The following is a 25,308-nucleotide window of genomic DNA, read 5'->3' as shown; positions in this document are numbered from 1 at the left end:
ACCAGTCCCTTTTTAAAAATTCTTATTTTTAACTTTCTGTGTATGGGTGTTTTGACTAAATCTGTGTTTCTGTACCATATGTATTCAGTGCCGGAAGAGGCCAGACCCAATTTCCTGGAAGTAGAATTGCAGGTTATAAGCCATCATGTGGATTCTGAGGAGTCCTGGGGAGGGCAGCTAGTGCTCTTAGCCACTGAGCCATCTCCAAGGTATTTTGAGGCAAAGCCCTTTTTTCTTTTCTTTTCTTCTTCTTCTTTTTAATCATCAGTACAGTTTTGAATTCCTGATCTTTCTGCTTTCTCCTTCCAATTGTTGAGACTGCAGGTGCACATCATAATGCATGGCCTGGGGCCCCTCCCCTTCTGCCCTCCCTCCCTCCCTTGGTCTCTCACCCTCTCCCTCTCTCCTATCCTTAGTTTTAGTCCTGCTGGTGAGGTGAGTTCAAGGTTAGCCTTAACTAAACAGTGAACTTCCAGCCAGCCTGAGCTATTGAATTAGATTCTGTCTCATAAAGCCAAAGGTAGAGGGTATAGGTCAATAGTAAAGTTGTATAGGATGTGCAAAAGCCAGTGATATAAAATTAATTAAAAGCAAGTCGATAATCAACAACAAACACAAACTCTTGGATGAGATTCATTCTTAGGACTCATAACTATGGTGGCCCAATGTATCCCGTGTCCACTCTCAAGATGCTTAGAATACTGGAGCCTGGAATTCCTTCTCTGGAAAATGTCTTTATGGATATCTGAGCTTAGAGAATGGATTTAGGTAGTCCTGACTCTTCTTCAGCCATTCAGGGAAGGAGACTCAGACCATTTTCTTGGCAGTTACTCTGTTGGGTTTTTTGTTTGTTTGTTTGCTAGTTGAACTTTCCCAGGGTAAGTTTGCCTCCAGAAAGAGGGAAAGGCTTCCCTAGCTTTGCTTCGAGTGAAGGGGATCTCTTTTCTGTGAGATGTTTTTTCACTTGTCCTTTGAGGACCTTATCCAAAGCTTGGGATAGTCTCCTGCTCACCCTCCTGACCTACACACTGGCTGGGTTTGTTGTCTCTACAGTGAACACAGAAAGTGAGACAGCAGTGGTCAACGTCACCTACTCCAACAGGGAGCAGACCAGGCAGTGAGTACCTCAGAAGTGAATTGGGTTCTATGGGTGGGGGGGTGGGTCGGTGCTGTAGGTGGGTCCAGGCAGGCTGGAAGCCTCAGCTGGCTTCTGATATTGGGGCCTTCATGTTTTGTTTCACAAATAAGAGGGAGGGGGGCAACTGACTAGGAGAGAAAATTGGCTTTGGGTACCCAGGAGTGCAGTGTCCTGTATGTGTCGATGGTGCCATCTTTTGGTTATGTGGGGGAACTGCCTCATTTGAAAAAGAAACCAAGATGGATCAAAACTGTGTTTGTTTTTTGAGACCTTAGTGAACTCCAGTTCACTTAGCAAAGGGCTACCTTGGACTCCTATTTTCCTACCCTCATTTCCTGAATGTTGGGCTTATAGGCATGGGTTGCTGCTTCTGAATCAAGTGTGTGGTGCAGGATAGTTAGGAGCCCAGCTGATGTCCCCACCCGATAGTCCCCACCACCACCACCACCACAGGTCCCAGCTCTTTAGCCATTAGGTCCTTAGGTTTAGCATTTACAGCTCTCACTCCCTGGAGTGGACAGATCATATGTTATGTATGTTGATTATTTATAGCTCTACCTGGCTGCCATAGGGTTTTGTCACATTTCCCCTTTTTTCCAATGGTCTTAAAAGCATGAGGCCTTGCTGAATCATTTAGTGTCTTCTCTCTTATAGAACTGGATAGTTCCCTAGAGATGGTGGGGTGGCACACAGGCGGTTATCTCCCCACCATCAGTGTGTCCCCAGTGTATTCCCAGCTGTAACCCAGTAGGTGCTTTGTGGAAGGAGGCACGAGGCACTGGATGTTGCAGTGACCACTGGACTTCCTCTCTGTCCCCAGAGCTATTTTGAAGTTAAATGGCCATCAACTGGAAAACCATGCCCTGAAGGTCTCATATATACCTGATGAGCAGATAGCTCAGGGTCCTGAGAATGGGCGCCGTGGAGGCTTTGGCTCTCGGGGCCAGCCTCGGCAAGGATCACCTGTGGCAGCAGGAGCCCCGGCCAAGCAGCAGCAAGTGGACATCCCCCCTCCGGCTCTTGGTGCCCACACAGTATGTAGGTGCTATCATTGGCAAGGAGGGTGCCACCATCCGCAACATCACCAAACAAACCCAGTCCAAGTGAGTACTGGGAAAGGGAGGCTGGGGAACAGTGGGGGCCTGGAGAGAGAGAGGCTCCTGGAAAAAACAGTTGGTATAGGTGTCGGTACTTTTCTCCTGGGAATCGTTGCTTTAGCATGGTGGTCAATATTGCCAGTGTTGCTTAGAAAATTACTTATTTACTTGTAGTTGAGACAGTGTGTCTCCCTAGTACAAGGACACTAAAGGGGGGGGGGGGGGCGGGAAACAGTTGCATAGCCACACACAGCCTGGGAGTGTCCCCACCCAACAGCTGTGAGGTGGACTGCATTGTCCTCTTCAGCCACAGAGGCCGTTAGGGCAGCACCTGGCCATGGTTCCTTGGCCCCTTCTTTACTTTCCTGGTTCTATACATTTCCATGTCTCTGGTTGACAAGAGGTGGGGCAGTCAGTGTTATTGGAGACAACTGACCAGCCTTATCCTTGTGGTCCTCAGGATAGACGTGCATAGGAAGGAGAATGCAGGAGCTGCGGAGAAGGCCATCAGCGTGCACTCAACGCCTGAAGGCTGCTCCTCGGCATGCAAGATGATCTTGGAGATAATGCACAAGGAGGCAAAGGATACCAAAACGTAAGCTCCAATTGTACTTCAGTGACTGCTGCCACCCCCACCCAACCCCCGTCCTCTCCCCTTTTCTGTGCTATGAGTCAAGCCAGCAGATTCTTGGCTACTGAGCCACATCCCAGTCTTTACTCTAAATTATTAATAACAATGACACAGAGTTCAGGAGAGAGTCACAAAATGGACAGAAAACATAGAAGCTGGGACATAAGAGCTTTCTCTTGTATAATCTAGGAATTTTATTATGTACTCTGTTTCTGTTTGTGTCATATATATGGATACGTATGTGTTTGAGTCTCCATAGATGGAGTATGTTAGTTGAGTGTGCATGTGTGTCAGCACAGGTGGTCAGGCTGAAATGCTGCTCTATCTTGTTATAATATTTTGTGTCACTACATCTATCAGTAAATATAAAGCCACCGCAGAGAGAGAAGTGACACAGTCTTTGAAATATAGTCCAGTAGCATGAAGTAGATGCCTACATATGTGAGGATCTGGGTATGGGCCCCACTAATGCAAAAAAGTATAGGTGATTTACTTACACCACTTTTGGTGTGGGTATTTGAGGCTGGATCTCACTGTATCTCAAGATAACCCTGAACTCCTATAACCCTGCCTCCTGAGTGCTGACCCCTCCCTCCCTCCCTCCCTCCCTCCCTTTCTCCCTCCCTCCCATGTGCACCAATGTTTTGCCTGCATGTATATGTCTTTTTTTGTGGTAAGGTTTTTCTGTGTAGTCCTGGAACTCATTCTGTATACTATGCTGGTCTCAAATTCAGATGATACACCTGCCTCTGACACCTAGGTGACGTGGGCCACTACCACCCCACTCAGGTGCTATTTCTTGATGTAGTTTTATTGGCGTTCACTTAGTACAATAATGTTAACAGACAAGTTGCCTAGAGTAACTGGGGCTGTGGCACATGCTACCATATCTGGCTTAATTGTGTTCTTTCCCGTTTGTGTTCCCTCAACCCCCTTCACCTTGGGTGAACCTGGGCCTTATGCAAGCTGGGTAAACAGCTCAGCTAAACCCTAAAACTATTGCACCTGCCTTTTGTGTGTGTGGTTGGTAATTTTTCGAGTGTGCAGTTTGGGTTTCATTTGTATATATGGCAGTATCTGTTGAAACCATTTTGGGAGCTTTGGCTCCCAAATTTTCATCCTGCCTTCTTCAGTCCATTCTCACCCACCATTTCTCTGTAATCTTCTGACATTTGATTTGTGTGCTTTGTCCTGCGTTTGTTGTGGATGACCTCATGGTTGAGTCTTTGTTGGCATTATTGACCCGGCTGTCACCTATTTCCTCCTTAGGGCAGATGAGGTTCCCCTGAAGATCTTGGCCCATAATAACTTTGTGGGGCGACTCATTGGCAAGGAAGGGAGGAACTTGAAGAAAGTTGAGCAGGACACAGAGACAAAGATCACCATCTCATCGTAAGACTTTCCTTGGTTCCCTTTAAGGAGTGGTGAGCACAGGGGTGGGGTACCACGGATTTCATCACTGAGCCTTAGCACCTGCCTTCTAAATTGGGCACCGCTTCTGCGCATCTCCAGGAAAGCAGGCAGCCAGGGTGTGAGCTTTAGATATGTCTGTCACTGTGAGAGGTGTACAGACCTTGGTCCTTTTCAGCCTGGGGGCTCTGGGCTGCCTCTGACCAGTACGGGTTAGCTATTTGTAAGCATCCTGCCTCCATTCACATCCTTGGAGACTGTAAGCATCCTGCCTCCGTTCACGTCCTTGGAGACTGACGGTGCCTGGGAAAACAGTAAAGCACAGCCGGCAGCACAGCCATTCTGCATGCGTGGCGACTGCATCTTGACAATAGGTTCTGTTTCCACTGAAGGCTTTTCCTCGTTGTCCTGTGCTCCTTGCCCTGGTTACCTGAGGCAAGACAGCCTTTAGAAATGCTGGCCCTTTAATTTAGGAATGACATTGTCCCTAGCTGGGGCCTGGTCCCACTCCTGCATTGCCTACTGCTTAACATTGCCCTGCTCTCCTGCCAGGCTCCAGGATCTCACTCTCTATAACCCTGAGAGGACCATCACTGTGAAGGGGGCCATTGAGAATTGCTGCAGGGCTGAGCAAGAGATCATGAAGAAAGTTCGAGAAGCCTACGAGAATGATGTAGCTGCCATGAGCGTGAGTGAGAAGTGGCACCCTTCTGTGTTAGTTGCTGGGAGTTGAGTCTAGGCCCTGGAGATGGCAAAGTCTATACCCCTGACTATGTCCTAGTCCCTCCTTAGCACCCAGCAAGGGCAGCAGCAGACAGGGTGGCCAGCATAACCTTAGAGCATCACTTTTGTGTGAGTGTTTGCCTGCATGTATGTGTGGACATCACGTGCATCCCTGGTTCCCACCAAGGTCAGCTCACCTGTGCCTCCTCTCTCCAGTTGCAGTCTCACCTCATCCCTGGTCTCAACCTGGCTGCTGTAGGTCTCTTCCCAGCGTCATCCAGTGCGGTCCCACCACCTCCCAGCAGTGTCACTGGGGCTGCTCCCTATAGCTCCTTCATGGTAGGTGGAAGGTCTTATTACTGGGGGCCTATGGGAGTGTGGGAGCTGAGTGCATTGGTTAGATGGAGGGAAGAGAGAATGCCAGCTACAAGGAAAGCAGCCCAGCCCAGATAGCACCTGCGGTGGTGGCAGCAATTTTCCACTTGATTTTGCTTCCCTTTAGCTGGATGAGAGCTAAAAAGAGTCCGTGGTAGCCTTCCATGGCCTAGAGTATAAGGCAGCAGGATGGAGGGGCTCCTGGGTTCTGCCTCGCCCTACTCCCTGGTCCTTTGGTAAGGAGTCCCCTGTCCTGGCAGCAGGCTCCGGAGCAGGAGATGGTACAGGTGTTCATCCCCGCCCAGGCTGTGGGCGCCATCATTGGCAAGAAGGGGCAGCACATCAAACAACTCTCACGGTTCGCCAGCGCCTCCATCAAGGTAATTTGCTCTGAATTCTCCCAGGTCTAGTGTGAAAACTCCAGCTCCCTTCACACTTTGGGGAATGAAAGCCCAGTCCCTGTGGGTGTCTTCACTACTTCTAGCTAGGTTTCTAGGCTATATGAGAAGCAGTATAACACAGCAAGCTGAGATGTTCTAAACCAATACCCCCGCCACCTGCTGGATTCACTTTCCACGTGTGGGATGTAGGAAGCAGGCAGTGCCTAGGAGTGAGCACTATATCTGTGCTGGTTGTCTTAACCTCCCTGCATCCAGAATCCAGGAGGGTAAGGGACTCTAATCACGAAACCAGTGCTGTTGTTGGTCCTACGGGTCCAGATGGATGGGTTTCATTCTATGGCGTGTAACGCTTTGTGATTCCCTCCCTGATCCCAAGAGAGGTGAAACCTCTACCTTCTCTATGTAGTCATCTCATAACTTACAGCCTCTTGGCAGCACCCTGCTTAGACTCTCTCTGGGATGGTGGTGGGGAGCAGTCCTGTCGCTGAGGCAGGTCCCTCTACCTGTTGCTTATGCTGTCATCACAGGTCTTGTGTACATACAGGAACTTGGATTTGAGGCTTTTTGTTCTTCCCCTTCTCAGAATGGGCAATGGGAGGGTATTAGAGGGGATGGAGATGCCTTCATCTTCCTCTGGAAGCAACTCCCTCTGACCAACTGTGTCCTTTGTAGATCGCACCACCGGAAACACCTGACTCCAAAGTTCGAATGGTTATCATCACTGGCCCCCCAGAGGCACAATTCAAGGTTTGATCTATATTGCATTTCTATGATGGATATAGAGAACTGAGGTTGGGAACTTAAGAGAGACTGGGTCCTGGGTAGCTTTCTAGGCACTCAAGGAGCATGAGTTTGTTGCCATTCATGGTTGTCATTACTGGTTATTGCCACATCCTGGAACCTGTAAGTGTGGTACATCCTTTGAAGTGTCTATTCATTTCTGTCTTTAGGAGGGAGGTGGGAAGAGATTAAGGCAGGGTCTCAGTGTGTAACTCTACTCTAGCTGGCGCCGAACCAGGTCTGCAGGCCAGGTTGACTATGAACTTGTGATTCTCTTGCCTCTGTAATACTGCCATACTTATTTACTTGTGGGTCATAAGCTGAGGGTCTCAAGCATTCCAGATAATCAGGAAACCTGCCTTAGCTGGTTGGTCCTCCCTGGTAGAGTTCTGGCACTTGGATGGAAAAGATTGAACCCGAGCCTTCCACCATGACTGCTTTTAACCATAACTACTTCTCCCTAGGCTCAGGGAAGAATCTATGGCAAACTAAAAGAAGAGAATTTCTTTGGTCCTAAGGAGGAAGTAAAGCTGGAGACCCACATACGGGTGCCAGCTTCTGCAGCTGGCCGGGTCATTGGCAAAGGCGGCAAAACGGTGAGCTCCCAAGGCTGGAAGCTCCAGGCCTTGCTCTCTGAAACCCACCCTTTTGTCTGGCTTTGTTACTTTTACCCTCATTTGTCACTGACTCGATTCTGTTTCCCTGGCCCAGTGCCATTCACCTACCTCTCACCACTTCTGGTCCTACAGCGGTTTTCTTTTCTTGTGCTATCTTAAACCCAGGACCTCATGCACTGAAACAGAGCATCCATCTACCCCTGAGTTGCCCTCCTCTCCCTATGCCTCTCATTGCTGGCACTCTGAGCCTCTCTCTGACTGTCCCACCCCTAGGTGAATGAGCTGCAAAACCTGACTGCTGCCGAGGTGGTAGTGCCAAGAGACCAGACTCCGGATGAGAATGACCAAGTCATTGTTAAGATCATCGGGCATTTCTATGCCAGCCAGGTGTGTAGCATGCTCTCTTACTTTCAGAGGACTCTGGAGCCGGGGTCAGGGAAATGAGGGCTGGGATGTGAACCTGGGTCCTCTGGAAGAGCAGCCAGTGCTCTTAACTGCTGAGCCATCTTTCCAGCCCCAATGGAAGAAAATTTCAAGAATGAAAGTGGAGGACCGATGGCCTCCAAAACAATACAGAGAAACCCTGTCTCGTAAAAACCAAAAAAAAAAAAAAAAAAAAAAAAAAAAGTGGAGAACTGTCCCGTTACTGTTTGGTATCCTACATCTGGGCATCTTTCTCCCACTGTTTCACTGCACAGTAGTTTAAAGTGGTGGGGGTTTTTGTTTGTTTGTTTTTGTTTTGTTTTGAGCCAGGGTTTCTCTATCTTGAACTCAGATCCACCTGCCTTTGCCTCCTGGGTACTGGGATTTAAAGGTGGTATGCACCACCACTGCCTAAAGTGGTTCCTTCTAATGTGTGATCGGGGCATCATGAAATGTACTTATAAGTTCCATTTCAGCTTCGATAGCATGTCAGAGTGTAAGAAAGATACTTCTTACAGAAGGAACTCTTTTCTCACACAGACATCGCGCGCGAGCACACACACACCTTGACTCAAGTCAGTCCCCCCCCCTCCTCCCTGACTCAGGTCTTTCTCCATTCAGTAGAGGCTGTTGTTGGTATGGTATGGGAAGTGTTTCTCCTTGGAGGTCCTCATCCTCCTCATCCTTGCCTGTTCCCAATACAGATGGCGCAGCGGAAGATCCGAGACATCTTGGCTCAGGTTAAGCAACAGCACCAGAAGGGACAGAACAACCAGGCTCAGGCACGGAGGAAGTGACCCCCCCTCCTGTCCCATTGGCTCCAGATCAGCAGGCAGAATGCAGAACTGGAGGGCAGAGGGCCAGTGTGCTCTTCCCAGCAGGCCTGAGAATGAGTGGGAATCGGGCTTTTGGGTCTGGCTGGAGATCAGGTTTGCCCACTGTCTTGAGAAAAATGTTCCAGTGAGGAACCCTGATCTCTCGCCCCCAATTCATTCAGCCAGGTGCCCACCATGACCCACCCCTTGGAATGTCACTATTGCAGTTGTGGCTTGGGTTGCTTTTAAACGTGGATTGTTTTGAGGAGTCCTCCAATCTCCATCAGAAAGATGGGTCAGATCCCAGTGGGGAAGAGAAATAAAATTTCCTTCAGGTTTTATAAACCTCAAAGGATAGTTTGTTTCTTGACCCCAGAATCTTTCTAACCTGACTTCTTGGTTAATTGATGAAAATTCTTCCCATTCTTAATGCCTTGACCAATACCTTACTGCTTCCTGTATTCATTTACACTGTTTTAGCCTTGTGACTATGGGGGTAGGGGTGGCTGGGCCACAGCTTTGTTTACAATATTAACTCTGTGGAGAACACTTGTCATCAGTGCTTTAATCCTGATTCTTCCTCAATCTACCAGTGGGAACAGCAAGATAGAAAGGAGAGAGATAATAAAAAATATATACTAATCCACGTTTAAAAGGAGCCCTCAGCTGAGGATAGAGCCCAATGGTCAGAGTGCTTGCCTGGCATGTTCAAGGCCCTGGGTTCCATCCTTGGCATCACAAAAAGGAAAAAACAGCTTGCCCTTATGGGCGAGCTATTGCAGATCACCATATAGAAAAATTGGCACAACAGAAATTTCTCTTGGTCAGCTGGGGCTTCCTCACCAAGACTCCCCGTTATGTTTATGCCCATCTAAGCCTTCGTGGTGCCTGGTACACATGCGTGGTACCTCATGCTCAGCAGGGTGAGGACTGACCACTGTCCCTGATTCCTATCATTCTCAGGCGGATTTTATATTTTTTTAAAGTCTATTTTAATGATTGGATATATGAGCTCTGGGAAAGGGGGTGTAAGCTCCCTTTGATAATGTCTCAGTTCCATGGAGGAGTTGAGTAGTCCAAAGGTGCTCTCGCTCCAACCCATGTGCTCTTATAAGGGCTGAGGCAGGCATTGAGTTGTATTCCCCACCACAGCACTGTTTCCTTGTGGTGGTGGGACCTACAACCCAACCCTGGGCTCCTGATAAAGCTTCAAGCCCACCATCTGGCAAACTTAGTAAATTGGAGAATATTGCTTCTGTTTTTATTGTAGAGGAGTATTTAACTGACTGCTATGCCTCCATGAATTGTCATTATAAAAGGCATGCCTGAAAACTTCGTAATACCAGCAGCATTATGCACAAAGGGGTGAACACACTTAATTTATTAATTTGACAGGCTCAATAAGATCCTGTTGGAAGTTAAGCCCTTATGGAGGACAGTGGCCATCAGTTAAGTGAGGCTAGGCCTCCCCTCCTAACAGTGTACTGATTGATTGTAATGCATTTAGCCAGGTGATGCACTTTAGCTACCCTGGACAATACTATCAAGTGTGCTGGGAAGAAAGGAGGGCCTCTTTCTGCATGTGGAAAAGCCCATGCACAGAGTTCCCCTCTTCCTGACATTGCAAGGACAACAGTGACAAAGCAACCATGATGTGTGGGCGGAGTCAGGCAGTACTGTGCTAAGTAAACTACCTCAAGGTGTGACGTTACCTCAGCAATGATTTCCTTTTGTTCCCTAAACCCCCGTTTTTAATTTTTGTTTTTTTCTTTGATTTTTTTTCTTTGCGGCTTGCTGATATTTTATATAAAAAAGAAGAGCAAAAGAGAAGCTGATAGTCTTGAATATTTTATTTTTTTAATGAAAAGAAAAAATGAGAAAGTTATGTTTCATAATTTCTTACAACATGAGCCAGTAACTCTTTAGGAGCTCTGTGGAGAACAGGCCCTGTGGGGAAAGGTGGGGACTGGACCCAGGGGAGAAGTGGATAACCCCAAAGGGGTCCAGGCCCAGGACCTTGCTGGGTTCTGATCTCTGGCCTTGAAATATTAAGATCAAACAGAGCTTGGACCCTTGGGGACCAAACAGCAGTGTCCCACTAACCAGATGGCCTGTGGGCACCCCTCCCTCTCCTGTGGTGAAACAGTACCTTAGCTGGAGTTTCCCACCAGTGGTGCTGTTATTATTTTAAGATATTGCCTCCGTTTTATCGAGGAGAGAAATAATAACTAAAAAATAGAACCTTTTAAGAAAACCTGTATTTCTTTAAAAAATATGGGAGCCAAGATTCCGTTAATGGGAGAAAGACAAGGCCACCCTCTCGCCCTTCGAGAGGCTCACCTGGTTTCTCGATGTCCGTTTTTATTTTTTGGTTATTGTTTCATTTCCATCCCACCTTGCTATTCTTAGTCTGGATCATTCCTAGACTACAAGGCAAGCAGATGGTCAATGACTGCCCTCTCCCATCTCCCTGTCTTCTTTAGGTTGATGTGGTTGATACTAAAAGTGGACTTGTTAGGTAGGAAATTTGTGATTTAGGGTGGTGGGGTAGCCAAGAGGGAAGGGGAATGGTGAGCATGATTGGGACAGGTCTTGCTTTGGTATGATCTTACCACATGGCCCCTGTGACAGCCCCTCATAGCCTCCAGACCATCTAGTTCAAAAGTCTTTAGGGATGGTAACAGGCCTGTCCCAGACACAAAGAAAGAAAGGGTCTCCCAACATCCCATCTGGCTCTACATGCTTTGTCCCCAGACGAAGCTGACAATGTTCAGACATCGGCCATTTAGTGATTTAAAAGTGGATTTCTTGCAGCAAGCATGCTTTGATACCTGGTTCAAGTGATCGTGGGGGAGGGGGAATCCCACAGTACCTGAAATGAGATTGTTGGAGTGTTGCATTCCTTGGGGCCTGCTCCCTTCACACCTTAAGCCCAAGTCCTTTGGCTGATGGAGCTCCCAGAAGAGATCAGAAAGTGCGGCAAGGGACCCAAAAACTTACACGGATCAGGCAAGGTTCACTTGTAGGTGAACTTGCCCAGCAGGAAGATTGTGAAAGTTGGCTTACTCAAAAGAATAATAGTGATCAGGGGCCAGAGGTCAGCGGGAAGGAAGAACTTGGCCTATCTTGGGTTATCCTGTGACCTGAAGCCCGGGTCTTAGGGCTGCTCCTTGCCTTGCTTGTCACCCTTTCCGCATCCTAGGTGAGGTAGCATACCACTACAAAAAGCACTTGGGAGATTTGGGTGGAACTGAAAAAAGCAACTTTTAGAAAAATGCTCCCATGCCCTAAGGTGTATGTACATAGAGAGGTGTGTGTGCGCGCGCTCGCTACACGTGTGTTTTTATGGAAGGACCATCTCTTTAGGGTCTGTTCTTTTCTCAATTCTTTGAAACACATCAAAAGAGCCAAATGGTTTCATCCACTGACCTACTTTAGCCTGCGCCTGCCGCTCATACCACAGGGCCTTTACCTCCCTTTGGGATCTGGTTGCCTTTTGCAATTCCAGTTGTGGACTCAGTTGTTGAGGGGGCTAGGCAGGAGAGAACCATAGCTGAGGACAGGGAAGCTGTGTGGTCCTTGACTCTTCTCTGGTCCTTTGTTTTTCATTAATTCTCCCTGAACTCTCCATTCTTGGGGAAAGCTCATGCCTCACTGTTGGCCGAAGAGACCCCATGTAAAAACCCAGAGGACACAGGAGCACGATGCTCTAGTTGGTTTTGTGTGTCCCGTTTCCTTTGTGCCAAAGACAGACAGACAGAGGCTGAGGCTGTTTCTGAGACAAAAGCAGTGGCTGGCCATCTTTGTACAACTCCTGGGCCTGTCTGCTAGGGGAGGGGCCTGGAGACAGTGGAAACTAAAGACTAGGACCCACTCCTCTTAAGCTCCAGGGATTTGTGGGTGGTGCTTGCCAAGGGCGAGGGAAGGGGAAAGGGTCCTTTGGCCCCCTGTTGCACTTTGGGGAAGGAGGGAATATTTCAGGCTCCTTGCAGGACTGCTCTCCTCCCCTGTCCCCACCGCAGAGATGGCACCGTGAAGTTCCCTTCAGGCCTGGCAGACTGGTAGTGAGGAGGGGCCTCAGTTAGCTCTCAAGGGTGCCTTCCCCTCCTCCCTTCCCAGACACCCTCTGCCAAACTGGGAACCATCAGTGCTACTAACTACCTCAGCCCCAGAGGGCGCCAAGCCTAACTGAGCCTCAGGAGGAGCTGGTGCCTTCAGGCACCTCTTCTCCCCCTCACTTGGGGCGAGGTCTCCTTTCCCTAAGTGTTGTGGGGGAGATCCTAGTGGCTTTGCCATTCAAACCACAACTGTTTTGCTGATTGTTGAGAACCAATAGAAGGAAAACAGCTCCGCCTGACTGGACATTGTAGGAAGACTGACAAGAACTCATCATCGCCAGGGGATGTAAAAGCCATTTTTCCTTCCAGATACTCGATGTTTTAGGTGCAGAATGTTTCTCTTGTATTTAGACGTAGAGTAATACCAGCTGAAACTCCCTGTTTCTTTCCTTTGGATACGTCTCTGAGAGTACAGGATATGGGAGAGGCCGCATGCCCCAAGGTTCTGGGGGCGGCCAAAGCCTCAGCCTTGCATGGTCTGATGGCACCATTACTGATGACCTCAAATGGTTCAATCTGGACTGACAGAAGAAGAGCATTTGTTTTTCTTACATAGCAGGAAGCTCCTGGAGCACCATGTTTTTCGTAATCACAGATGATGAATGCTACGAGTGTAAATGGATGATCTACCTCAGTCCTTACAATAAGATTGGAAATAAGGGCAGGGACTCATGCATGAGGGTATGAATCCCAGCCAGAAGAGTTGAGGCTTATGACACAAAAGGTTTGTCTTGGGGATCGGGTAGGCCTGCCAGGACCCCCACTCACATCGGTCGGGTTGGCAGGGTTCGTCATCTCGTCCGGTCCCCCCTTTTCTGCTTTCCCCACCCATGCTTCACACGTTTCCCTCCAGCTGTTCCTTCTTTGACCTGCTTTAGCTTAGACGGACCAGCTGGTGAGGAAAGGTATGGGCTCTTTCTTCCCTTAGAGCTGCCCAGAGGTGATTCTAGGGCTGACCTGGAGTCCCTCATTCAGCCCCCACATTCTAAGTCCTAGAACCAGGGTCTCTTCAACAGGGTTTCTTGAAGATCCTCTACCTCCACTGAGTCCCGCTTCTCCGTAGGGGCGCAGTTGGTTGTGGGGGGAGAAGAGATGGAACGGGATCCTTTGTCCTGGGCCAGCCTCGTCTATCAGGCTCGCTCAGGCCATCTTTGTAGTTGGGGAATTCCACTGGGTGACCTAGCCCTTCCCCACCCTCTAAAGGACCTTCTAGAAGCCCCATTTCACTTTTGTTTTTTATCTACCTCTTAGCAAAACAATATAGAGAAATTAGGTAGTGGCAACTCAACTTAGGTTAGGGGGGGAAAAGGTTTCTTTTTCCAAAGGAAAAAATATTACCTTAAAAATTACTTTCCAAAAAATATTAAAAAATTAAAAACCAAAAAAAAGTCTTTGAAAGGAGGGAGACAATTTCTGGTAACCAATGGATTGATTTCCTGAATAGTTTTCCCCCCAATCATGATTATCACTTTTTGGCAATCTTTTTCACTTACGACGACGTGGTAGCTATGAACAGTTACTGCTTTGCCGGTGTGCTCCTTGGCTTGTCACATCCCCACCCCATGGCTGCCAGTGAGACCCACCTGTGCTTCCTGTCACTACTCTCCTAACCAGGTGACTTCAAGACCACAAGAAGGAACACTGGGTTGGGGCGATTCAGTCCTGACTCAGTATTTCCTCTTGGCGGGTGGTTGGGGACCACTGGTAACATTGTAGTTTTAGGTGAACCACTGCTAATAAGTGCATTTGAGATGAATTTAAGTGCATTATCGATTAGCATAATGAATAAACATCACTACTTGGAGTCTCCCTTCAGAATCTTATTCTGGTTCCCAAAACCAGAGTAAAGTCAAAAGAGCCCGCCTGCTCCCCTAAGACAAAGTGGATTGATGGCGGTCCTAAGACAGCTTCCAGTGAGGAGTTAAGCTTTCTGAGTGGAAATCTGGGAGGGCTGCTGCTTGTGACTGCTCTGCTCTGTAATCAGGACAACTTTGAAATTGTAGAACCCTGCCAGCTGTCACAACCCTGAATCTGATGTTCCCTCTCCCACCCTTATCTGTTCTTGAAGCTGGGGGGAGGTGGGCACCTGGCTCGGACTTGGCACGTTTGTTCTTTCAATGGATGAGCACCCGGGGTCCTTCCCGGTGAATGTTTCAGCCACAAAGCAATTCCATTCCACTGTTTCCATCTCAAAATAAAATGAAACTTATATTGAAAACCGAGTATGTTTGTTTCTAAAAAAGGGGCTCTTGGAGTCTGGGAGGGCTCCAGTTGGCATTCCAGATATATGGATGATAACATCATACCTGGCCAGGGCTCAGCTTCGGATGGCTAAGTTCTGGATAGGAGCAAATCTACCTATCAGCCACTTCTCTTTTGTTTCAAACCTGGCTTGCTTTGTTTCCTGAAAGGTGTTTTTTGTTTTATTCTCTTGCTGTACCATTGTAACTTGTCACTTGATTCCTTCCCTTTGTTCTTAACTATAGTTGCCTTGTTTGGCAACCCCAACAGAACTATTACCATTCATAGAGTATAGCTCCAAATCTGTTTTGTTTCTATGACCTGAGCTATTTTTTGGACTCATCCACATCTACCCCATCAATTCAGTAGTTTCTAGCCCATTAGGGGACTTGAGGCCCCTGGAGAAGGGCACTCAGTGACTTTGATGTGGACACCATGGGTTTGCCCTGTAAGCTTTTAAGATCTGATTTGTTTTACCTGGAGCTTCCTGGCCCATCTGTGGACAGTCCTGCAGAGGGCAGGGGACTTGTCCATTGAAGGTTACATGAATACAGCCCATCTTTTCTGCCTCTTTGAGCTACAGAGTTCCGCTGAGCAGTCCTGGAACCTGCTGTATAGACCGGGCTATCCTGCCTCTGCCTCTCAAGTGCTGAGGTTACAGCTGTCTCACACACACACACACACACACCTGGCCCTTTTGTCCATCCTTCAATTTGAGTTAAGTCCTAAGTTTACAAAGTGAGCAATGGTACTCCCAGTTCTGGAGGGCAAATTTATCACCTGAGATATTGACAAGAAGGAATTAACACTGGTTCTCAACCTGTGGGTCGAGATTCCTTGAGGGGGGTCATCTAAGACCATCAGAAAACAGATATTTATATTACAATTCGTAACAGCTAAATTACAGTTATGAAGTAGCAATAAAATTTTATGGTTGGGATCATCACAGCATGAGGAACTGCCTTAACGGGTCACAACATATGGAAGGCTGAGAACTACTGGACTAACAAACAGAGAAGTCCACTGACCTGAAGAAACCAGATGAACAAACATTCCAAGAAATGTTGCTAGTGGCCTACTCCTTTAGTTCCAGTACTTGGGAGGCAGAGTTGAGTAGATCTCTTTAGTTCAAGACCAGACTATTTTACATAGTTCTAGAACAGCCAGAACCTTATGGTGAGACTCTGCCTCAGAAAGAATACCCCTAGTCCTATTTATTTCATGTGTATGAATATGTTAGCTGCATGTAGGTATATAAACTACATGTGTGCCTGGCACCCATAGAGATCAGGAGAGGGTGTTAGTTCTGAAACTGGAGTTAAGGATGTTTGTGAGCCACTACATAGATGCTGGGAGTCAAACCTGGAGTTAAGGATGTTTGTGAGCCACTATATAGATGCTGGGAGTCAAACCTGGGTTCTCTGAAAGAGCAACAAATGTTCTAAACCACTGACGCATCTCTCCAGTCAACTTTTGAGTGTGTGTGTGTGTGTGTGTGTGTGTGTGTGTGTGTGTGTGTGTGTGTGTGTACACACATGAGCACCCATGCACATGAATACAAGTGCTCATTGGAGGCCAGGAGCTTTGGATCTGCTGGGCCTGGATTACAAGCAGCAATAAACTGCCTAATGTTACCATCTTGGTAACTTTCTTATGATTGTTAATACAGAGTCTCTTTACATAGCCCTAGTTGTCCTGGAACTCAATGTGTAAATTTGGCTGACCTCAAACTCACAGAAACCCTCCTGCCTCTGCCTCTGAGGCTGGATTTTTTTTTTAAATTTTAATAAAAGTTACACTCTTGGGAGTGGTTTGCACAAAGCCTATAATGCTAAGACTGGAGAGGCAGAGGCAGGCTGATTTCTATGCATTTCAGGCCAGCCTGATCTATATAGATAGAGTTCCAGGACAGCCAGGGCTGCATAGAGAAACCCTGTCTCAAATTACATTTATTTACTTACTGTGCAGGGGGTTGGGTGGGGTGGGGTAAATCAGAGGATGACCTTTGGGAATATTTTTCCTTCCACTGTGTGGCTCCCGGTGATTAAACTTGGGCGGTCAGGGTTAGGGAAAAGTACCTTTATCTGCTGAGCTGTCTTGCCATCTCCCAAACTGGTTTTCCAATGAACTCCTTTCACTTCTTCCTCTGGTGTAACTGGTACATTTTGCTTTTTTTCGAGACAGGGTTCCTCTGTATTGTCTTGGAAGCTGTTCTGGAACTCACTCTGTAGACCACACTGGCCTCAAACTCACAGAGATACACCTGCCTCTGCCTCCCGAGTGCTGGGATTAAAGGCGTCTACCACCATTGCCCAGCTATGTTGTGGGATCTTATTGGAATACTGGTAGGTGCTACTGGAGTTGGGTCCTAAAGAGACCCTGGCATCTAGAGGGTTAACAGGAGTCAACGGAGACTTGAACAGGGATGACAAGTTCAATGGGATTTTCAGAGGCAGGAGATGAAGGAGGCCAAAGGCAGTGGCAGGCATGGAACATGTTGAGACTCTGTAGGGTGGCCATGCCTCAGGAAACAAGCTCATGGGCTGAGCTGCTAGGTGAGTCTGGAGCACACAGGAAGAACCATGGTTAGAGCTCAGATACCATTTCAGCAGTAGGCACCGTCATTTCCCATTGCTCTCAGTGCTGTTTATCTGTGTTAGTTATTGTTGTATTGCTGTAAGGAGACACCATGGCCAAGACAACTTAAGAAAGCGTTTAATATTGGTACTTACAGTTTACAGTGTTAGCGTAGCAGACAGGCATGGCGCTGGAGCAGTAGCTGGGAGGGAGAGGAAGAGGATGTGTGTGCCTGGGCCCGCCATGGGCTTTAAAGCTTCAAAGCCCTCCCCTAGTGGACACACCAGAAGGCCACACCTGCTAGCCCTAATAATCCTCAGGTGGTTCTGTGCCCTGGCGACTAAACATTCAGACATATGAGCCTGTGGGGGCCCTTCTCATTCAGACCACCACCACAATATCAGGAACTGTGGTAAAGCTTTCTTCCACTGCCAAGTCTCATCTGTGAGGCCGATTCATGTCAAATACCTGGTTTGTAGAATATGACTTTTTCCTTTTTCATGTTCTGGTGTTCAGGCTTTGGGCTTTGGGCATGCTAGGCACATATTACTGACCTACATTTCTCACAAAATATCTGTCGGTCTGTCTATCTATCTGCCTGTCTATTTGTTGTCTATCTACATTTCTCACAAAAGACATTCTTAATATTTATTTATTTGTTTATTTATTTTGAGACAGGGTTGCTCTGTTATGTACTTCTGGCACCTTTGCCTGCTGGGCCGTCTAACCAGCTCTTACAAATGCACCTCTTAAGATAGCTTTGGTTGCATGCTACAGAAACTGACCCCCTTACCCCCAGACAGGGTTTCTCTGTGTAATAGCCTAAGTTGTCCTGGAACTAGCTCTGTAGACCAGGCTGGCTTCGAATTCACAGAGATGCAGCTGCCACTGCCTCCTGAGTGCTGGGATTAAAGGCGTGTGCCACCACCACTGCTGGGCCTGCATGCCCTAGAATCTTGTTGTTTTGGTTTGGTTTTTTGAGACAGAGTTTCTCTGTGGCTTTGGAGCTTGTCCTGGCACTTGCTCTGCAGACCAGGCTGGCATCGAACTCACAGAGATCCACTTGCCTCTGCCTCCCTGAGTGCTGGGATTAAAGGCGTATGCCACCAACACCCCAGGATGCCCCAGAATCTTGACACAATGAATTTTCATTCTGTACTTTCTGTCGTTGTTACTGATTAACATACTAAAGGTGAATTAACAGGGAGCTTATACTTCAAGAAGGGAAGCCAGGTGTATTGGCACTCACCTTTAGTCCCAGCACTCTGGAAGCAGGCCAGATAAATCTGTCGGTTTGAGGCCAGCCTGGTTTACATGGCTAGTTGCAGGATAATAACTACACAGAGAACTCCTGTCTTGGGTGTGTGTGTGTGAGAAAATAGGGTCTCTGGCTCTGCTGGAACCCACATAAAAGTGGAAAGGGGCTAGAGAGATTGTTCAGTGGTTAAGATGTGTGCTGTTCTAAGCCGGGCGTTGGTGGCGCACGCCTTTAATCCCAGCACTTGGGAGGCAGAGGCAGGCGGATCTCTGTGAGTTCGAGGCCAGCCTGGTCTACAGAGCAAGTTCCAGGAGAGCCTCCAAAACAATACAGAGAAACCCTGTCTCGAAACAAACAAACAAACAAAAAACAAAAATTAACCCTTTTGTTTATTTTTAGGAGGAGAGAATTACACAAAGTTGTCCTCTGACTTTCATACATTAGTGATGGCAGGTGCATGTGTGTGTGGCCCTCTTATAATTTTTTAAAAAGGTACAGTTTTTGTGGTGGTGGTGTTTTTCAGTTATTTTGAGATTGGGTTTTTCAGGTTTTTTGAGACAGGATTTTTCTGTGTAAGAACCTTGGCTGTCCTGGAACTTTCTCAGTAGAGCAAGCTGGCCTTAAACTTAAAGAGCTCCTACTGCCTTCTGCCTCTGCCTCCTGAGTGCTGGGATGAAAGGCATACACCACTACACAGGCCATAAAAAAGGTACATCTGTAGACTTAAACTGTTTCTATATTTAGAAAACAGCAATAACTGAAAACTGTGGTACTTACTGCAGTCACTTTGAGTTATGTGACCTGAAGAAGTGAGTTAATTCTGTAAGAAATAAAATGAAAAGTTTCTCAATAATAGAGCATTCTCGTGGCACATGTGAGACTCACATAGATGCAATTCCCTCCTGCAGCCTGGAGAATGACTCAGTGGCTAAAAGCACTACCTTCTCTTGGGAGGGCCCAACTTTGGTTCTTAGCACCCACATAGCCATGTACAAACATCTGTAACTCCAGTTCCCGGAACTGACACCTCTCCTGAACTCTTTGGGCCCTGCACACAGGTGGTACACATGCATGCAAGTAAGCAAAACACTCATACACATATAATACATAAGTTATCTTTAGAATATCAGGGTACCAAGAAATGATGGTTACTGACAAACTCAAGAATCAGTGCTTTTAAAAATAACAGTAGTGGGCCGGGCGTTGGTGGCGCACGCCTTTAATCCCAGCACTCGGGAGGCAGAGGCAGGCGGATCTCTGTGAGTTCAAGGCCAGCCTGGTCTACAAGAGCTAGTTCCAGGACAGCCTCCAAAACCACAGAGAAACCCTGTCTCGAAAAACCAAAAAAAAAAAAATCACAGTAGTGAGGGGAGGGTGACATGTGACCAAGCTTGTTTCTGATTTAAATAAAAAACATCGCAGCAGTATGTATCAGTGAATTCTAGAAAACCAAGCAAATTGAAGACATGAGATACAGCCGGTGGTGGTGGCTCACGCCTTTGATCACAGCACTGCATAGGTGGAGGCAGATCTCTGAATTTGAGGCCAACCATGGCTCAGAAAAACCCTGTCTCAAAAAGCCACCCCACCACCCACATAAAGAGAACACGCTAGTAGTTATTAAAGAGCTAAACGTGCAAAACTAGAACTATCATGCATTGTTGCAAACCTCTCTTTCTAGGAAACCAAAATTAACACCTGGAAGCCAGGAAGAAGGCCTGTGTTGCTTGCCCAGCATGCACAGATACCCGGGTTCTACCCCCAATACTACAAAGCCAAGGGAAAACCCCAGCAATGGTACTTCACTATATTTTAAAGTTCATGGTCATAGTAAGACTTAAGTAAGATGGGCAGGGGAGAGGGGTGGAGTGTAACATCAGAACAAAGCCAGAGGCTAGGAACTTGGTTCAGTTGATGTTGTGTGCCTAGCATGCACAAAGCCTGGGTACCACTCCTATCCACATAAACCTGGCATAATTGTGCATCCCTGTAATCTCAGCACTCACTCAGGGCAGGAGGGTCGGGAATGCAAAGCCATTCCCAGCTACAGAGAAAATTTGAGGCTAACCTGGGTTACATGAGAGCTTGTTTGAGAGAGAGAGAGAGAGAGAGAAGAAAAGGGCAGCAGAGGGGGGCAGAACCGGAGAAGGGATGGCTCAATGGTTAAGTAATTTCTACTCTTCCAAAGGACCCGAGTCTGGTTCTCAGCTCCCAGGTTGGGTATCTCACAACTGCCTGTACTCCAGCTCCAGGAGATCCAGGGTGGAGGTACCCAGGCCTTGCTGAGGTCCACTGAGGCAAGGCTACTTCCTCTTAGCCAAAGGAACAGAATCTGGGGCCAGGCACACATGTGATGCACATACATACAAGAAGGCAAACTTATACATATAAACAATGAAAATAAATAGTTAATCCAAGGGTTTCGATCACATAGCCATAAGTTCACCCCTTCAAGAAATCTGTGTCTGGGAGGGCACGGGCAGAGGGGAGGGAAAGGGTGAGGGACCTGGAATTGACATGTGAAACAACCTTGTTTCTAATTTAAATTTAAAAATAAAAATAAAAGATATCTGTATCAACTACATACATGTTGTTCTGGCTAGTCTTACTTTGACACACAAACTAGAGTTTAAAGACTATCAGGGCTATTTGCTATTTTAACTCAAGAGTCTGTGGTTCTGGTTAGCTGGGCTGAAGAATCAGCTGTGATTAACAAGAGACTAAACTACTACAAGACACTAAGAACTACTAAGATGAAACCTTTGCTTTGCTGGGGTACTCAATGTTGGTTGGCTGGAGCTGAGAATTTGGTGATGAATAAGAAGAGACCAGCTGGGTGTCACACACCTTTAATCCTAGCACTCAAGAGGCAAAGGTAGGTGGATTGCTGTGAGTTTGAGGCCAGACTGCTTGCTCTACAGAGCAAGTGCTAGGACTACACAAAAAACCCTGTCTTGGACAAACAAACAAACAAACAAACAAAAAAAGGGAACCAGAATACCAGGCATTGTTGAGGTGAAATCTTCTGGGAAGTGTTTCCTGAGAACAAACAGAAGTTGCGTTCCAGAGGCAGCCAAGGGTATACCTTGTGTTGGCAGCTGAGCTGGGTCGTGTAAGGAGTCACCTAGGTGGCACCAGTTTTGAAGGTATGAAAGTGTCATGGAGGTCAGCTCGGCACTGTGAGAGGCAAGGGCGTTGGTGAAGGTGCAGCCTCAGAGGCGGTTGAAGGGCCAGGACTGAAGGTGCCACGCGGAGAGGCTGAGGCTTGGCGCCCCAGGGAGAGCCTGTGAGACGCCACTGGTGAGATGCAGCCCAGTCACAGCAGAAGACTCCAGACTTTTAGAGATGCCAGTACTATGGGATGGCCACAAGAACAGCAGCAGCAGTGGCGTGGAGCCAGCCAGAGCCTGGAAGACAGGCTGTGTGTGCTGCAGAGGGCGGAGCCGGAAAAGAGACCCAAGCTCCTTGGAGGAGCACAGATCGTGAGTGAATCTCAGATACCTGGACATTGAGTAATTCACACTGTCGGAGTTTGGTTTTGTTTAGTTCAGATTGTGACTATGTCCTGGTTCTTCCCTCTTGAAGATTTTTATAGGAGCCCACAGCTGAAAGACTTGGAACTTTAAAAGAGATTTTGGATTTTTAGGGAGATTGAGTAATTTAAAGAGATTGACTTTTTTTTTTTTTTTTTTTTTTTTTTGGTTTTTTGAGACAGGGTTTCTCTGTGGCTTTGGAGGCTGTCCTGGAACTAGCTCTTGTAGACCAGGCTGGCTTCGAACTCACAGAGATCCGCCTGCCTCTGCCTCCCAAGTGCTGGGATTAAAGGCGTGAGCCACCAACGCCCGGCTTAAGAGATTGACATTTTAATGTGCTTGAATTTGTAATGACTTGGGACTTTTAAAGTTATTTATGTTTTTAATGTGAGCTTTTGGGGAGGAATAAGAAAGGAAAGGTGTGCCTTCGTAGTGATGTGTTTGTGTGTCAGGCTGACAAGGGGTCAGTCTTATGTCAACTTGACACACACATTGAGGAGGGAATCTTTGTTTGTTTGTTTGTTTGTTTTTTTGAGACAGGGTTTCTCCGTGACTTTGGAGGCTGTCCTGGAACTCACTCTGTAGACCAGGCTGGCCTCGAACTCACAGAGTTCTGCCTCCCGAGTGCTGGGATTAAAGGCGTGCACCACCACTTCCCAGCTGCTTTCCCTCTTCTTTTATGTGTTTATGTGTTTATTCCTTTTGTTAGTTATGAGACAGGTGTCGGTTGTTTTTAACTCTTTGGGCCTGCCACCCAACTCCCAAATAATTACGAACAAAGACTCTTTCTTACTTATGAATGCCTAGCCTTAGCTTGACTTGTTTCTTGCCAGCTTTTCTTAGCTGAAACTATTCCATCTACCGTTATTCTATTTCTGTGTACCTTTTCTTTACTTCTTACTCTGTGGCTAGGCCCCAGTGTCCTCCTTCTCTCGTTCCTTGATCTTCCTTGCTTCTTGACCCCTCTTTTTCTCCTCCTATGCATTCTGTCTGCCTGCCAGCCCTGCCTGTCCTTCCTCCTGCCTTGCTATTGGCCGTTCAGCTCTTTATTAGACCAATCATGTTTTAGACAGGCAGAGTAACATAGCTTCACATAGTTAAACAAATACAACGTAGAAGAATGAAGCACATCTTTGCATCATTAAAACGAATGTTCCATAGCATAAACAAATGTAACACATCTTAAGATAATATCCCACAACAGACAGGGCCTCATTTTGTTGCCTTGGCTGGCCTGGAATTCACAATATAAACCAGGCTGTCACCAAGCTCATACATATCTGCCTCCCAAGTACTGGGATTAAAGGCATCTGCCACCACCACATACATGGCTGATGACATTTTTTTAAAATGCATTGCATTTTAAAATTTATGTGTGTATATACATACATGCACATTCATCACAGTGACATATGGAAATCAGGGAACAACTTGCAGGAGTCAGTGCCCTCTTCCACTCTGTGAATTGTAGATACCAAATCAGGTCACCCGGCTTGGTGGCAGGCACCTTTATCACCTGAAGATCTCGCAGGCCTGCTTGAGGACCAGCAGACTTGAGTTTTAGAAATAGAACCACCATGACGGTGGGCAGGCTGTAAATCCAGGTTGGGAGGTGGAAGATGAAGAAGAGGAAGAAGCCTTCTGAGTTGAAATCGAAGGAAAAGGGTCAGCTATGAAGGTCAGCTAGCCGGCTGCACTGCAAAAGGCTGATGGCAGAAGGGGCATTCAGAGCACAAGTTAGGAAGCCCAGGGTGTCAGGAAAACATGCACAGGTTGTGGGCAGTGTTAGAATAAAGAAACGAGGGGCTGGAGAGATGACTTTTCCAGAGGCCCTGAGTGCAGTTCCCAGCAACCACATGGTGGCCTGAAGGTCTCTAATGGGATCTGATGCCCTCTTCTGTCCTGCAGGTGTTTATGCAAATAGAGCACTCATAGACACAAAATACATCAATAAGTAAAAAAGAAAGAAATCAAAAGGCCTCCCTTGGTTGTACATGGCTTTAACCCATGCTTTGTACATGGCAGGTGGATCTCTGTGAGTTAGATGCTAGCCTGACCTATATAGCAAATTCCAGGCCAGCTAGGCTGTATATAGTGAGACCCTGTGTCAAAAAAGAAAATAAGAAGGTGCCTTTGAGTTCCCTTCCAAGTCTGTTTCTAAACTACCACTTAAAATATTTTATTTTTGTTCCCATCTGTGTGTGTGTGTATGTCGTGTGTGTCAGTGTGCATATATGCCATGTGTGCGCAAGTGTCCAGAAGAGGGCGACAGTGCCCTTGAACTGAGTTAGAGTCAGCAGGTGTTTCTTGAGCTGCCTGGCTGTCTGTGCTGGGGACCTGAGCCCTCTGTGAGAGCAGCAAACACTCTTTTTTTTTTTTTTTTTTTTTTTTTTTTTGGTTTTGTGAGACAAGGTTTCTCTGTGGCTTTGGAGGCTGGCCTCGAACTCACTCTGTAGACCAGGCTGGCCTCGAACTCACAGAGATCCGCCTGCCTCTGCCTCCCGAGTGCTGGGATTAAAGGCGTGCGCCACCACCGCCCGGCCACAGCAAACGCTCTTAACCACTGCACCCACCTCTCTAGCTTGTTTTTCTTAGTCCTCATCAACAAGACCGAGAACCCAAAGAGGGAACCTCAGATTCCCTGGCCACACTGTCTCGGTCACCCGGGGGCTGGCAGGTACAGGATGAGCCACCAAGCCTGGCTCCTTGGTAGAGTTTGGAGAACACTGAGCAATGTGTGCTCTGTGTGGCTGCCAGACTTTTTAACCTCCTTCCTCTCTGTACAAGGTGGAGATGTGGAGATTAGGTTACATCGTTCAGCCCTTTCAGTCCAGGTGGGGGCACTTTGCCAAATAACTCTCAGAGCCAAGCATGTTCTCTGTATTTGATTCCACAGTTCTCTCACACTTCCTCCCCAGACTTAGTATCAGATACAGGGCTTAACAGAAGCATCAGGGGTTGTGGGAGCACATGGTTAATTGTGCAAGGAACCCTTTCGTCTGGTTGAACAGATCTACAGGCACCACCTTAATCCTTTCGAATTTCACTTTAAAAGGGTGTGATAACCACACCTTTGATTTAATCTTTACCTTAAAGTCTTGTGGTAGACTGCAGAAATGGCCTCCGATTCCTCGTCTCCGGAATGCATGCCCCTCCGCATTAGGATTGTGG

At 47.3% G+C, this 25,308-nt stretch overlaps 1 protein-coding gene across 1 annotated transcript in view; it reads left to right on the top strand.

The window, feature by feature from the left end:
- The window catches only part of Igf2bp1 (insulin like growth factor 2 mRNA binding protein 1), a 43,728-nt gene extending 28,982 nt beyond the window's left edge, over positions 1–14,746 (top strand). Inside the window, 12 exon segments of the mRNA XM_040749563.1 lie at positions 1,054–1,117; positions 1,959–2,145; positions 2,147–2,241; positions 2,696–2,830; positions 4,136–4,258; positions 4,829–4,964; positions 5,216–5,338; positions 5,635–5,754; positions 6,448–6,522; positions 7,020–7,151; positions 7,446–7,559; positions 8,300–14,746. Coding sequence (XP_040605497.1) covers positions 1,054–1,117; positions 1,959–2,145; positions 2,147–2,241; positions 2,696–2,830; positions 4,136–4,258; positions 4,829–4,964; positions 5,216–5,338; positions 5,635–5,754; positions 6,448–6,522; positions 7,020–7,151; positions 7,446–7,559; positions 8,300–8,392 — 1,397 coding nt within the window. The 3' untranslated portion in view covers positions 8,393–14,746.
- Positions 14,747–25,308: the final 10,562 nt, after the last annotated feature.

Source organism: Mesocricetus auratus, unplaced genomic scaffold (assembly GCF_017639785.1).
Source record: "Mesocricetus auratus isolate SY011 unplaced genomic scaffold, BCM_Maur_2.0 Super-Scaffold_100007, whole genome shotgun sequence".
Classification (NCBI taxonomy): Eukaryota; Metazoa; Chordata; class Mammalia; order Rodentia; family Cricetidae; genus Mesocricetus; species Mesocricetus auratus.
This window is presented reverse-complemented; position numbering and strand designations above follow the sequence as displayed.